At 32.6% G+C, this 15,602-nt stretch overlaps 1 protein-coding gene and 1 pseudogene across 1 annotated transcript; both read right to left on the bottom strand.

Annotated features, from left to right (window-relative positions):
- LOC130945779 (uncharacterized) lies at positions 1-4,409 on the bottom strand (annotated as a pseudogene).
- A 4,203-nt stretch (positions 4,410-8,612) lies between these two features.
- On the bottom strand, positions 8,613-13,016 carry LOC130945778 (uncharacterized). The gene is made up of 6 exons (XM_057874481.1): positions 12,880-13,016; positions 12,306-12,345; positions 11,092-11,343; positions 10,803-11,014; positions 8,816-9,086; positions 8,613-8,720 (listed from the first exon to the last, which is right to left on the bottom strand). The coding sequence occupies exons 1-6, from the start codon at positions 13,014-13,016 to the stop codon at positions 8,613-8,615; spliced, it is 1,020 nt and encodes a 339-aa protein (XP_057730464.1).
- Positions 13,017-15,602: the final 2,586 nt, after the last annotated feature.

Here is a 15,602-nt window from a genome sequence, read left to right as displayed (position 1 = left end):
TTACTTTGTAGGATTTTGAAGCTCCATAGGGTCAAATTCCCAGTCTCCAAAATGCACCATCATATCTCGATACAAAGATTCATATTCACCTTGCTGCCGTATCTTATGCTGCAACATCAATTGATTCACTATATTATTGAGTTTTATTTATGTAAATATAACAAATTAAACTCTATGAAAGTAGGTAGCAATGGAAATTGCACCTGATTGGGCATAGGTACTTGTGACATTTACTGCATAGTTTCCAGGTCTCGTTTGTTAAGAAGTATAGGGTGTCTCTCAGATATAGAATCACGAGGGAAGAACTTCTGGGTCATCCAACAATAAAGCACGAATCCAGGGGCATAGTGGGCAATCCGCAGTTTCCATTGGTCCCTTTTAAGTTGCTTCTCAAATTCCCGCTTCACCAATTTTGGAGGAAAATAAGACCACCAGAAATTTATCACTGGAACTACTAGTGATACACCAGCTAGCCTGCACCAACCATCACTGCTATCAAGCATCAACTGATTTTCAGAAAATAGACCTCTACAAATTTTGAGTTGAAATTATAGAGTTATAGGTTCTTGAAACTAAAAGTATTTTTGAGATAAAATTATAGATTTATAGGTCTTTAAAATTAAAAGTACTAATCACTTTTTAGTTTTTACAAAATAGACTTCTAAAAGATTTTGAGATGAAACTATAAAGTTGTAGTCTTGTAGGTCCTTAAAATTAAAAATACTTTTGATAAAATTATAGATTTATAATTTTTTAGGATTAGAAAATCAATTATTTTTCATAAAATAGGCCTCTAACAAATTTTGAGATGAAATTATAGAGTTATACGTCCTTAAAATTAAAAGTATTAATAAGTCTAGAAAATATATCAAGTAAATCGTCGAATTTATAAATCTAGATCTTTTTATTTTTTTTTATTTTTTTATAAATCAATAAAAGTAACCTGCACCAACCATCAATGCTATCAAGTATCAACTACTCTTCAGAAAATAGACCTCTAAACATTTTGAAATGAAGTTATAGTGTTATAGGTCATTAAAAATTAAAAGTATTTTTGAGATTATAGAGTTATAGGTATTTAAAATTAAAAGTATTAATTATTTTTCACAAAATAAGCTTCTAAAAAATGTTGAGATGAAATTATAGAGTTATAAGTCCTTAAAATTAAAAGTACTTTTGGGATGAAATTATAAAATTATAATTTCTTAGAATTAGAAATATCAATTATTTTTCACAAAATAGATCTCTAAAAAATTTGAGATAAAATTAATCAAATTATAGAATTATAGATCCTTAAAATTAAAAGTACTTTTGAGATGAAATTATAGAATTATAATTCCTTAAAATTAGAAATATCAATTATTTTCATAAAATAGGCCTCTAAAAAATTTGAGATGAAATTATAGGGTTATACGTCTTTAAGATTAAAAGTATTAATAAATCTAAAAAATATATCAAGTAAGTCGACTTTATAAATCTAGAGATTTAATTGATTATTTTTAGGTAAAGACTCGTATCCAGTTATTTTATTTGTTTTAATAAATCCATAAGAGTAGTTCTTGATTATTTAAAGAGTGGTAGAAAGACAAATATTCAAAACCATAATAATGCACCCAAACTAAAACTCTAACCAAAAGACCTAACTGCCTAAGCAACACCTACATATCTAAAACACCAACACCAAAAAACCATAACCCCTCCAATATAAAGACAACCTAGAATACTGCATTTAAGTTTATGTCGCACTAAATATAATCAGACAAAAAGCACAGCCCTAATCACCATAGAAGCCAATCTAAGAATCAGTTATATCTTGGGGGTGTTATTATCCGGGAACAAAGATTTTGGTCTCATAGAAAACAACATAAACAGACATAACCAACGCCTAACTAACAGGAGAGAACTCTAAAACAACTTTTACCATACGCAATAATTCTCCATTTCTCAAGCAGTTAATCATTCTCCACAGTTGATACCATATGCAGATATTTTCAGTATGAAATTAGTAACTGAAAATGATTAAATGATTTTATATGTTTCATTAAATTATCATCTAATAATTATTAATTATTAATTTTATAACAAGATAATAACATGCAAATTTTCACCATTCACTTATCTCAAAGATCTAATCTATTATAAAATTTTTCAAGAACTTATTTGTGAATATTTACGGTGAAATTAATTAGCATGCCTGTGGGGTATGTATTTGAGACAGGCCCAGACAGGGTATGTTCCAATGGACATCCCAATAAGATAGAATTTAGAACCCAGGTGCAACTGATCAGCAAGTTCTTGAATATCAAATGCTTCACTCTTCACATTGCGCTTTGGATTTGGATCACTTTCTCCATACCCTGCTCTATCATATGTCACAATGTACAAACCCAGCTCTGCCATCACTTCCTGCATGTATGTCACTCTCATTATATGCAATCATTTTTCAAATTAAATATCCTTGGAGAGGCAAATGGAGTTCTTACTTGAGAAAGAGGCAAATAGATATCTTTGGAGCTGTCATAGCCATGGACAAGAATGACCTTGTATGTAGCATTTTCTCTCAGGACCCCCCTCTCGCTATAAGCCAAGTGTCTACCATCTCTCAGCTTAATTCTTGGTGAAGAAATAACAGGAGGACCCTTTGGTGGAGGAGGCATTATTCTTTTATATGCATAAATTACAACACTCACTAACACCATACATGCTGCTATTCCCAGCATAATGGAATGGACTAGCTAGAATCAAAGAAAGAATGAATTGAGGATGTTTTATTAAATCTACTCAATGGTATCTTATTTGCGTGTGAATGATAGTTTTAGACCTGAAAAACTTTATAAAGCATAATTTGGTGGGGGTTGAGATTGAGACTAAAGATTCAGCAAAGCATTAGATAGGTTGGCTTGAACATTAGGTGATGACTGTTTAGTTATGTATAAAGCAAGGACTACATCCATCTAACAGTCTTCTGTCTCTTCTTCTGATTGTTTGGAGTGTGGAATCATTTGCTCCTTTGTCTCTAAGTATTCCTGTTCCAATAGTTTCACAGGTTAAGGACTAATTCGTCCTGCTGGCCAATGAGTTGTTGCATGTATAAAGCGGAGGTTCGAACTTCCGACACTTACTTAAGCAGACGAGAGAGCTGACCACTCGACCAACCCAAGTTAGTTTAGTGGCTGATTTATGATTATATAGTTATATTATATTAAATATTTTTGGTCATTTTGGACCTATTTTGGAGCGACAGGGCTGTCTTTTGTTGGGCCCATTTTTGTTAGGCCCACTATACCGAAATGTTATTAAAAATTGTAAGTGTTGTTGAAGTGCTGGGTTGAAATGGCAGGTGTAATGACTGCAAAGCCCAAAAAAATAAATAAATAAAAAGAAATTTCAGTTAATTATGCTTCCATGTTCTTTACCTCGTTACAATTTTTGTCTCCTCTGAAAGAGAAAAGGCCTCTTTCTCTAAGATACTTCCGTACCGTAAGTTGTAATTAATATATATGAATGGAGGAAACTTATCCTAAAAAATTTCCAATTGTACTATGTTGGCATATTATTGATATAATACCAAAAATAATGATGTAGTAGAACTAATAAGTAATAAATAATAAGCCAAGCCCTTAGCCCTAGATATGATTCTTGAACTAGCTAGGTGGCCCCCACTAGCTACTATAATAGTCCACATACTATACCAACCTTAAAAGTGAGGGAACCTCCAACAAGAAAAGGCACATTTCTAAAAGGAAAAAAATTTATTATTCATTATTATGTTATCATTGATTTTTTAATAGATTTTTTTTGTCAGTCCAATTCTAGATACACAATATATATTCGCACACTTTTCACATACTTACCAATTTTTTTCTTCGGTCGAGACCTTTGAAATAGAAAGGGGACGGAATGTCGTGTGAGATATGGCTCATTGGCTAATTTTTTAATAGACTTAAAGAGAATATATACAATAACAATAATGTTAGAAAATTAAGAGGGGTCCAGCCAAAAACCTGCCAGCTCTTCTTGGACTTAGACTCTAAAATTCATTTCACTTCAACAACATCCAAAAATTCACCCTAATCAACCCCTATTCTCTCTTTTTACGGTTTTATCGCAGCAAAATTTGAAAACCATTCACGGCTGCGCTAGAGTTCCAGGTTCATCGAGTAAACTTTTTCTCTGCCTTCATTGGACGCCGCGCCGTCATCCAACACGTGCGGGCAACAGTCGATCTCCGTAGACCATTCCAGAACGCCGCATTAATCGGAGCTTTCCCACCCTTGGCCGTGGCGACGTTGCTCCACCCAGGTGCGATCAACAAGGTGTTTCTCCTTCTTACCGAGGACGCGCCACTGCTGTTGCATGTCAGTGTTGGCAGTGCTGTTGATGCCTCTCTGCTCTATTTCGTCGAACATAGTAGGACATCCACTGCTCTAACTTCAAAACCTCCCTTCACATAACTAATTAGTAAGTATTTAATAGTTGGTTTTCATTGATGGAGGGTTTAAGTACCGTGGATGATACTTGCTGATGGTGGTGCGAAGTTTTTTTTTTTTTTACTAAAGGTTAAATAACTGGTGTGGCTTTTGATCAACTAGGTACTTTTGAATACAATGGTACAACACCCACTTTTTCTAAGTATGAATACAACTAGTTAGTTTGGAATATTGTTGTAGTTGTATTAAGCTGAGTGAACTCATAAATTACTAAATTTCTTTATAGAATTGTTGTACAACGGCATTAATCTGCACCTGCCAGAGGGCCACCTCAATAATTCTTCAGTCTATATATATAATATGTGTTAGTTGGTTCAACAAATTGACTTAATTTTTATATATGAATATATAGATAATCTTAACCACAAGTAATCCAATGATAAGTAGACAATCCAAATAAACAATTGCCAACAAATGAAACAAGAGGAATCTTAATTCGATAGAGAAACTAATCAAATTGATGATTATGAGGTTTTAGCCCAGTTATTCAAATTTCTTGTTTTGTTGCTTCAAGGTCTTAGATTTTTAGATTTTGGAATTTTGGGTCTTTGATGTTTTTGTCCTTGGGTCTTATTAGGACAGTTCTCTGTGTTTTTTTCTTTTTGGGGAAGTTAGAAATAATAAAATTATTTTTTTATGATTTTAATTTTGAATCTTGATTTTAAATTGTGCCTAGGTTGAAAAATTCCTTGGATTGTTATGGTTGAATGGCATGAAAAGTGGACTTTATAGTGTATCATGTTCGGATGTTGTTCTGTTTTTGCGTGTTTCTCTAAATCATATTGAGGGGTTTAAATTGTTAAAACCAAGGGAAACCTTTTTAATTGTTGGAAGTAAAGAATGCTAACAATTCTTATTAGCCTCTTCACTATTTGAGTCCGGATACCTAAAAATTATGCAAAGAGTGGAATCCATTATAATGTATACATGTGATGTGATGATGTTACCGTTTGAAATATTTTTAATATATTTTGAGATTTTTCTTGGATTACAATTGTGAATTTTTATAATATTTTAAGAATTGGATGTATTTTATTTTGGTCATACTTAATATCTTTCTTTTTATAGGTAACTTGAATGTTTATGCAAAAAATTTTGTCACATATTTCTTATGTTAAACTAATAGATGATTCTTTTTATACTAAATGGATGATTCATTTAAAAGAAAAATTTAGTTAAAATATTTGCGATCTGATCTGATGAAGATATATGCATGGTAAAAAATTTTCTGTGATTGTCTATATATTTGATAAAGTGTAAGTCTAACTCCAAGTATTTGTACCTGCTATAGAGGACAAGATTAGCAGTTAAAAGGCAAGTGAATTAGTTATCACAGTAGATGATATGTGAAATATTTTTAAGAATGTGCAGCTTTTCGAACAACTGTTGAAGAGATATAATTTCGATTTGTGCAGCAGCTATAAATCTGTATTCTGTTTCAATATTGCTCTTATTGAGTTTGGTTTGTTTATTACTCTTCCATAAGATTAGATTGTTGCCAAGACACACACAAAAATTTGTAATAAATTTTCTATCATCTAAGTCACCAACCCAATTAAAATCTGCAAAAAAAAAAGGACAAAAATTAGTAGATTTTATGAAAAATAAGTCATGATTCAAAGTTCCTTTTAGATATCTCAAAATTATTTTCACACGCTTTTAATGGTGTAATATGGATTGGTACATATATTGAGATACTTTATTAATCGAGTATGATAAATCTGGCCTAATAAGAATTAAATATTGTAAGCCACCTACTATAGACCTATAAAGTTTTGAATTATCAAAGAATTTTGAGTCATTGATAGACATCTTAAGATTAAATATCATAGGAGTAGACATGAGATTTGAGTCCTCTATAATTGATCTTTTTAATAATTCTGATGCATATTTAGATTGAGTAATTAATCAATTTTCTTGTGGCAAATAATTTGCTTTCAGGCCCAAAAAAAGCTGAATTGTCCCAAATCTTTCAAAAATTTTTTTATTGAGATCAAATATAAGAGTATTAATTTCATTCATATTATTACCAATTACGATAATATCATCAACTAACATACACAATTAAGTAAACAAAAAAAATTATATTTAATAAACAAAAAATATCAGATTTGACATTCTTAAATCCAAATTTGGCTAAAATTTTGGCTAAAGTATTAAAACAAGTTCGTGGAGCTTGCTTCAAACCATAGAAAGCCTTATTTAAACAGCAAACTAAGGATGTATTTGAATGAGAGTAACCTGCTTGTTTAGCTAAATAGACAGTTTTTTCTAGTTTACCGTTAAAAAATACATTATTAAAACCAAATTATCATAAAGATCAACCTAAAAAGACAGTAATACTAAAAACAATTCAAACTGTGCTAGACCTCACAATTGGGTTATAAACCTGTTCATAATCTATTTCCTCTGTTTGATGAAAATTTTTACCAACTAGTCTAGCTTTGTCTTTTAGAATATTTTTAAATTGATCATTTTAATGGCAAAATCCATTTGCTTTCTATGATGGTAGCATTTAGGGGTAGTTCTTTAAGAGTCCATGTTTGATACTTTATAAATACTTAAAATTCAATATTCATGGCTTGTTTTCAGTGTGAAGAGGCTAGAGTTTGAGCTACAATTTTAGGAATGTTGTGTATCAAATCAATCAATGATTATAAATTTGGAAGTAGTTATAGTAGCTAAAGCTCTTGGTTTAGTAATTCTAGATTTTGATCTAGTTACCATGGCATGAGTGTTACTAGGTAGCACTGGAGTTGGAGAGATAGGAGGTAAGACAATATCAATATCCCCAATTGGTATAGATGAATCTAATGTACTAGATACTAAATGTAAAGTTGTGTTGTTAGATAAAATGTTTGATGTAGATGTAGAAGTGAATGGACAATTGTTAGGTTGTTCTAAACAAGGAAGTTGATCAAGAGATTAATGAGATGATGTACTAATTAAGAGAAAAAGAGGAAAAGAGGCTATATAAATTGGTAGAATGATATAAAAAATAAGATTCTCAACTAATGCTACAGATTCAGAATTTTTAGAAGAAGAATCAAACTTAGAAAATATTACTATAGAAAAATACAAATTTATTAAAATTAACATGTCTTGCTAAGTACACTTTTGTGATTAGCATCATACCTTAAAAACAAACATTGTTCTAATTTATATACAAACTTTACTTTATTATATGGTCTTAAGAAAGGTAACCAGCACAACAAAAAATTTTAAAAAAATTGTAGTTGATTTTTTATTAAATAATATTTCGTAAGGACTTCTATCTTGCAACACTTTCGTAAGGAGTCTATTGATGATATAAACTGCACTAATGAAGACATTCTCCCAGAAATTCATGGACAAGAAGCTGTGGCAAGTAAAAATAGGTCCATCTCTATGATGTGCCTATGCTTTCTTTTCGCACTTCTTTGTTGATGTTGTGTGTAACCACAAAATTACTTGTGCAAAATGCCTTCTGATACCAAGAATAAAGTAAAATTTTTTAAAAAAAATTTCATACCTTTATCCGATTGTATTGCTTTAATTTTGTGACCACTTTGCGTCTCCATAAAAGCTTTATAATTTTGAAATGCAACGAATGCTTGTAGTTTGTTAGTTAGCAAATAAAGACAAGTATATTTTGTATATGCATTAATAAAACATATATAGTATCAAAATTTATTTTAGAGTTCATGGGGGCTGGTCTCCAAATGTCTACAAAAATAAGTTGTAAGGGCTGTGTATAGCAAGTTTTAGAGACAGAAAAAAGTAAGTGATGCATTTTTGTTATAGAGCAGATTTCACATACATGTTGAAATTTAGCAGCAGAACCAAAAAATTATAAGTTTGATTAAGAATAGTAAGACCAATGTGAATATCACTATGGTCTGGCCTCACCTCTTATGTCATAATTGCACATCTTTATTTTTATTAACCGGAGAACTAAAGGCCAGATCCAAATATGAGTCTAATATATGTGAATTACTAAAATTAGAAATAGGCCCATTGTTGAGTACAATGGATTTAGTTTGAAATTGCTGAACATTAACATTATTACAACCAATTCCAGAATTAGTATTTAAAGATTTTGGGATTCTAAAATTATCTAAGGTATAAATTTCACTTCTAGCATTACTTTGTAGGATTTTGAAGCTCCATAGGGTCAAATTCCCAGTCTCCAAAATGCACCATCATATCTCGATACAAAGATTCATATTCACCTTGCTGCCGTATCTTATGCTGCAACATCAATTGATTCACTATATTATTGAGTTTTATTTATGTAAATATAACAAATTAAACTCTATGAAAGTAGGTAGCAATGGAAATTGCACCTGATTGGGCATAGGTACTTGTGACATTTGCTGCATAGTTTCCAGGTCTCGTTTGTTAAGAAGTATAGGGTGTCTCTCAGATATAGAATCACGAGGGAAGAACTTCTGGGTCATCCAACAATAAAGCACGAATCCAGGGGCATAGTGGGCAATCCGCAGTTTCCATTGGTCCCTTTTAAGTTGCTTCTCAAATTCCCGCTTCACCAATTTTGGAGGAAAATAAGACCACCAGAAATTTATCACTGGAACTACTAGTGATACACCAGCTAGCCTGCACCAACCATCACTGCTATCAAGCATCAACTGATTTTCAGAAAATAGACCTCTACAAATTTTGAGTTGAAATTATAGAGTTATAGGTTCTTGAAACTAAAAGTATTTTTGAGATAAAATTATAGATTTATAGGTCTTTAAAATTAAAAGTACTAATCACTTTTTAGTTTTACAAAATAGACTTCTAAAAGATTTTGAGATGAAACTATAAAGTTGTAGTCTTGTAGGTCCTTAAAATTAAAAATACTTTTGATAAAATTATAGATTTATAATTTTTTAGAATTAGAAAATCAATTATTTTTCATAAAATAGGCCTCTAACAAATTTTGAGATGAAATTATAGAGTTATACGTCCTTAAAATTAAAAGTATTAATAAGTCTAGAAAATATATCAAGTAAATCGTCGAATTTATAAATCTAGATCTTTTTATTTTTTTTATTTTTTATAAATCAATAAAAGTAACCTGCACCAACCATCAATGCTATCAAGTATCAACTACTCTTCAGAAAATAGACCTCTAAACATTTTGAAATGAAGTTATAGTGTTATAGGTCATTAAAATTAAAAGTATTTTTGAGATTATAGAGTTATAGGTATTTAAAATTAAAAGTATTAATTATTTTTCACAAAATAAGCTTCTAAAAAATGTTGAGATGAAATTATAGAGTTATAAGTCTTTAAAATTAAAAGTACTTTTGGGATGAAATTATAAAATTATAATTTCTTAGAATTAGAAATATCAATTATTTTTCACAAAATAGATCTCTAAAAAATTTGAGATAAAATTAATCAAATTATAGAATTATAGATCCTTAAAATTAAAAGTACTTTTGAGATGAAATTATAGAATTATAATTCCTTAAAATTAGAAATATCAATTATTTTCATAAAATAGGCCTCTAAAAATTTTGAGATGAAATTATAGGGTTATACGTCTTTAAGATTAAAAGTATTAATAAATCTAAAAAATATATCAAGTAAGTCGACTTTATAAATCTAGAGATTTAATTGATTATTTTTAGGTAAAGACTCGTATCCAGTTATTTTATTTGTTTTAATAAATCCATAAGAGTAGTTCTTGATTATTTAAAGAGTGGTAGAAAGACAAATATTCAAAACCATAATAATGCACCCAAACTAAAACTCTAACCAAAAGACCTAACTGCCTAAGCAACACCTACATATCTAAAACACCAACACCAAAAAACCATAACCCCTCCAATATAAAGACAACCTAGAATACTGCATTTAAGTTTATGTCGCACTAAATATAATCAGACAAAAAGCACAGCCCTAATCACCATAGAAGCCAATCTAAGAATCAGTTATATCTTGGGGGTGTTATTATCCGGGAACAAAGATTTTGGTCTCATAGAAAACAACATAAACAGACATAACCAACGCCTAACTAACAGGAGAGAACTCTAAAACAACTTTTACCATACGCAATAATTCTCCATTTCTCAAGCAGTTAATCATTCTCCACAGTTGATACCATATGCAGATATTTTCAGTATGAAATTAGTAACTGAAAATGATTAAATGATTTTATATGTTTCATTAAATTATCATCTAATAATTATTAATTATTAATTTTATAACAAGATAATAACATGCAAATTTTCACCATTCACTTATCTCAAAGATCTAATCTATTATAAAATTTTTCAAGAACTTATTTGTGAATATTTACGGTGAAATTAATTAGCATGCCTGTGGGGTATGTATTTGAGACAGGCCCAGACAGGGTATGTTCCAATGGACATCCCAATAAGATAGAATTTAGAACCCAGGTGCAACTGATCAGCAAGTTCTTGAATATCAAATGCTTCACTCTTCACATTGCGCTTTGGATTTGGATCACTTTCTCCATACCCTGCTCTATCATATGTCACAATGTACAAACCCAGCTCTGCCATCACTTCCTGCATGTATGTCACTCTCATTATATGCAATCATTTTTCAAATTAAATATCCTTGGAGAGGCAAATGGAGTTCTTACTTGAGAAAGAGGCAAATAGATATCCTTGGAGCTGTCATAGCCATGGACAAGAATGACCTTGTATGTAGCATTTTCTCTCAGGACCCCCCTCTCGCTATAAGCCAAGTGTCTACCATCTCTCAGCTTAATTCTTGGTGAAGAAATAACAGGAGGACCCTTTGGTGGAGGAGGCATTATTCTTTTATATGCATAAATTACAACACTCACTAACACCATACATGCTGCTATTCCCAGCATAATGGAATGGACTAGCTAGAATCAAAGAAAGAATGAATTGAGGATGTTTTATTAAATCTACTCAATGGTATCTTATTTGCGTGTGAATGATAGTTTTAGACCTGAAGAACTTTATAAAGCATAATTTGGTGGGGGTTGAGATTGAGACTAAAGATTCAGCAAAGCATTAGATAGGTTGGCTTGAACATTAGGTGATGACTGTTTAGTTATGTATAAAGCAAGGACTACATCCATCTAACAGTCTTCTGTCTCTTCTTCTGATTGTTTGGAGTGTGGAATCATTTGCTCCTTTGTCTCTAAGTATTCCTGTTCCAATAGTTTCACAGGTTAAGGACTAATTCGTCCTGCTGGCCAATGAGTTGTTGCATGTATAAAGCGGAGGTTCGAACTTCCGACACTTACTTAAGCAGACGAGAGAGCTGACCACTCGACCAACCCAAGTTAGTTTAGTGGCTGATTTATGATTATATAGTTATATTATATTAAATATTTTTGGTCATTTTGGACCTATTTTGGAGCGACAGGGCTGTCTTTTGTTGGGCCCATTTTTTGTTAGGCCCACTATACCGAAATGTTATTAAAAATTGTAAGTGTTGTTGAAGTGCTGGGTTGAAATGGCAGGTGTAATGACTGCAAAGCCCAAAAAAATAAATAAATAAAAAGAAATTTCAGTTAATTATGCTTCCATGTTCTTTACCTCGTTACAATTTTTGTCTCCTCTGAAAGAGAAAAGGCCTCTTTCTCTAAGATACTTCCGTACCGTAAGTTGTAATTAATATATATGAATGGAGGAAACTTATCCTAAAAAATTTCCAATTGTACTATGTTGGCATATTATTGATATAATACCAAAAATAATGATGTAGTAGAACTAATAAGTAATAAATAATAAGCCAAGCCCTTAGCCCTAGATATGATTCTTGAACTAGCTAGGTGGCCCCCACTAGCTACTATAATAGTCCACATACTATACCAACCTTAAAAGTGAGGGAACCTCCAACAAGAAAAGGCACATTTCTAAAAGGAAAAAAATTTATTATTCATTATTATGTTATCATTGATTTTTTAATAGATTTTTTTGTCAGTCCAATTCTAGATACACAATATATATTCGCACACTTTTCACATACTTACCAATTTTTTCTTCGGTCGAGACCTTTGAAATAGAAAGGGGACGGAATGTCGTGTGAGATATGGCTCATTGGCTAATTTTTTAATAGACTTAAAGAGAATATATACAATAACAATAATGTTAGAAAATTAAGAGGGGTCCAGCCAAAAACCTGCCAGCTCTTCTTGGACTTAGACTCTAAAATTCATTTCACTTCAACAACATCCAAAAATTCACCCTAATCAACCCCTATTCTCTCTTTTTACGGTTTTACCGCAGCAAAATTTGAAAACCATTCACGGCTGCGCTAGAGTTCCAGGTTCATCGAGTAAACTTTTTCTCCGCCTTCATTGGACGCCGCGCCGTCATCCAACACGTGCGGGCAACAGTCGATCTCCGTAGACCATTCCAGAACGCCGCATTAATCGGAGCTTTCCCACCCTTGGCCGTGGCGACGTTGTTCCACCCAGGTGCGATCAACAAGGTGTTTCTCCTTCTTACCGAGGACGCGCCACTGCTGTTGCATGTCAGTGTTGGCAGTGCTGTTGATGCCTCTCTGCTCTATTTCGTCGAACATAGTAGGACATCCATGATGAGCGGATAATTTATACGCTTTTTGGCATTGTTTTTATATAGTTTTTAGTAAGTTTGAGCTACTTTTAGGGATGTTTTCATTAGTTTTTATGTTAAATTCACATTTCTGGACTTTACTATGAGTTTGTGTGTTTTTCTGTGATTTCAGGTAAATTCTGACTGAAATTGAGGGATTTGAGCAAAACTCTGAAAAAGGCTGACAAAAGGACTGCTGATGCTGTTGGATTCTGACCTCCCTGCACTCGAAATGGATTTTCTGGAGCTACAGACCTCCAATTGGCACGCTCTCAACGGCGTTGGAAAGTAGACATCCAGGGCTTTCCAGCAATATATAATAGTCCATACTTTATTCGAAGAATGACGACGCAAACTGGCGTTGAACGCCAAGTACACGCTCCTTTCTGGAGTTAAACGCCAGAAAAACGTCATAATCCGGAGTTGAACGCCCAAAGCACATCACAACTCGAAATTCAACTCCAAGAGAAGCCTCAGCTCGTGGATAGATCAAGCTCAGCCCAAGCATACACCAAGTGGGCCCCGGAAGTGGATTTATGCATCAATTACTTACTCATGTAAACCCTAGTAGCTAGTCTAGTATATATAGGACCTCTTACTATTGTATTAGACATCCTGGATTGTATTTTGATCTAGTGATTACGTTTAGGGGGCTGGCCATTCGGCCATGCCTGAACCTTTTGCTTATGTATTTTCAACGGTGGAGTTTCTGCACACCATAGATTAAGGGTGTGGAGCTCTGCTGTACCTCAAAGATTAATGAAGTTCTATTTTCTTTCATTCAATGCTCTATCTTATTCTTATTCCAAGATATTCATTCGTACTCAAGAACATGATGAATGATGATGAGTTAGATAACCCTCATTATTATTCTCACTGATGAACGCGCGTGATTGACAACCACTTCCGTTCTACATGCAACAAAGCTTGAATGTGTATCTCTTAGATTCCCCAACAGAATCTTCGTGGTATAAGCTAGATAGATGGCGGCATTCATCTGGATCCGGAAAGTCCAACCTTGTCTGTGGTGTTCCGAGTAGGATCCTGGGAATCCGGAAAGTCTCACCTTGTCTGTGGTATTCCGAGTAGGATTCCGTTCATGAATGACTGTGACGTGCTTCAAACTTTAACCTGCTGGGCGTTAGTGACAAACGCAAAAGAGGGATTCTATTCCAGTAGGAGCGGGAACCAACCGGTGATTGGCCGTACTGTGACAGAGTGCGTGCATTAGCTTTCACTGCGAGGATGGGATGTAGCTATCAACCATGGGTGATGCCTCCAGACTGGTTAGCTGTGCGAGTGACAGCCGTACAGGTTATTTCCCCGAGAGGAATGAAAGTAGCCACAGCTGATAGTGAACCCCTATACAAAGCTTGCCATGGAAAGGAGTAAGAAGGATTGGGTAGAAGGAATGGGAGAGCAGGCGTCTTAGAGCTCTACAGCATCTCCATTCCGCTTATCTGAAATTCCCACCAACGAATCTACATAAGTATCTCTATCCCTTTTATTATTCCTTTTTATCAGAACAATCCAATTATCACTATTACAAATGTTTAATCCGCCTAACTGAGATTTGCAAGGTGACCATAGCTTGCTTCATACCAACAATCTCTGTGGATTCGACCCTTACTCACGTAAGGTTATTACTTGGACGACCCAGTACACTTGCTGGTTAGTTGAACGGAGTTGTGAAGAAAATAAACAGTGCCATAAGAGTATACATCCTTTATAAACAAATAACAAGTGATCACAATTTCGTCCACCAAGTTTTTGGCGCCGTTGCCGGGGATTGTTCGAGTATGGACAACTGACGGTTCATCTTGTTGCTCAGATTAGGTAATTTTCTTTTCAAAAATCTTTTTCAAAATTTTTCTTTTTATTTTTCGTGTTTTTAAACTTTATTTTCGAAAAATAATAATAAAAATCCAAAAAAAAAAAATTTAGAAAATCATAAAAATCAAAAATATTTTGTGTTCTTGTTTGAGTCTTGAGTCAATTTTTAAGTTTGGTGTCAATTGCATGATTTTAAAATTTTTTCTTGCAATTTTCGAAAATCCCATGCATTCATAGTGTTCTTCATGATCTTCAAGTTGTTCTTGATAAGTCCTCTTGTTTGATCTTGATGATTTCTTGTTTTGTGTCTTTTCTTGTTTTTCTTGTGCATTTTTGCATTCATATTTTCCATGCATTAAAGATTTCTAAGTTTGGTGTCTTGCATATTTTCTTTGCATCAAAAATTTTTCAAAATTATGTTCTTGATGTTCATCATGATCTTCAAAGTGTTCTTGGTGTTCATCTTGACATTCATAGCACTCTTGCATGCATTCATTGTTTTGATCCAAAAATTTCATGCATAAAATGTTTTTGTTGTTTTTCTCTTTCATAAATTAAAAATTCAAAAATCAAAAAATATCTTTTCCTTATTTCTCTCCAAAATTTCGAAATTATGGGTTGACTTGGTCAAAAATTTTCAAAATTAGTTGTTTCTTACAAGTCAAGTCAAAATTTCAATCATAAAAATCTTATCTTTTCAAAATCTTTTTTTTCAAAAATC

This window comes from Arachis stenosperma, chromosome 8 (genome assembly GCF_014773155.1).
Source record: "Arachis stenosperma cultivar V10309 chromosome 8, arast.V10309.gnm1.PFL2, whole genome shotgun sequence".
NCBI lineage: Eukaryota > Viridiplantae > Streptophyta > Magnoliopsida > Fabales > Fabaceae > Arachis > Arachis stenosperma.
This window is presented reverse-complemented; position numbering and strand designations above follow the sequence as displayed.

Bases quoted from the DNA above. Each gene is read 5' to 3' on its own strand.
- LOC130945778 (XM_057874481.1), bottom strand. From the start codon at position 13,016: ATGTTCGACGAAATAGAGCAGAGAGGCATCAACAGCACTGCCAACACT. The intron at 11,015-11,091 runs GTAAGAACTCCA...ACATACATGCAG, and splicing joins TCTATTTGCCTCTTTCTCAA to GAAGTGATGGCAGAGCTGGG. The intron at 8,721-8,815 runs GTGCAATTTCCA...TTGATGTTGCAG, and splicing joins AAGTACCTATGCCCAATCAG to CATAAGATACGGCAGCAAGG.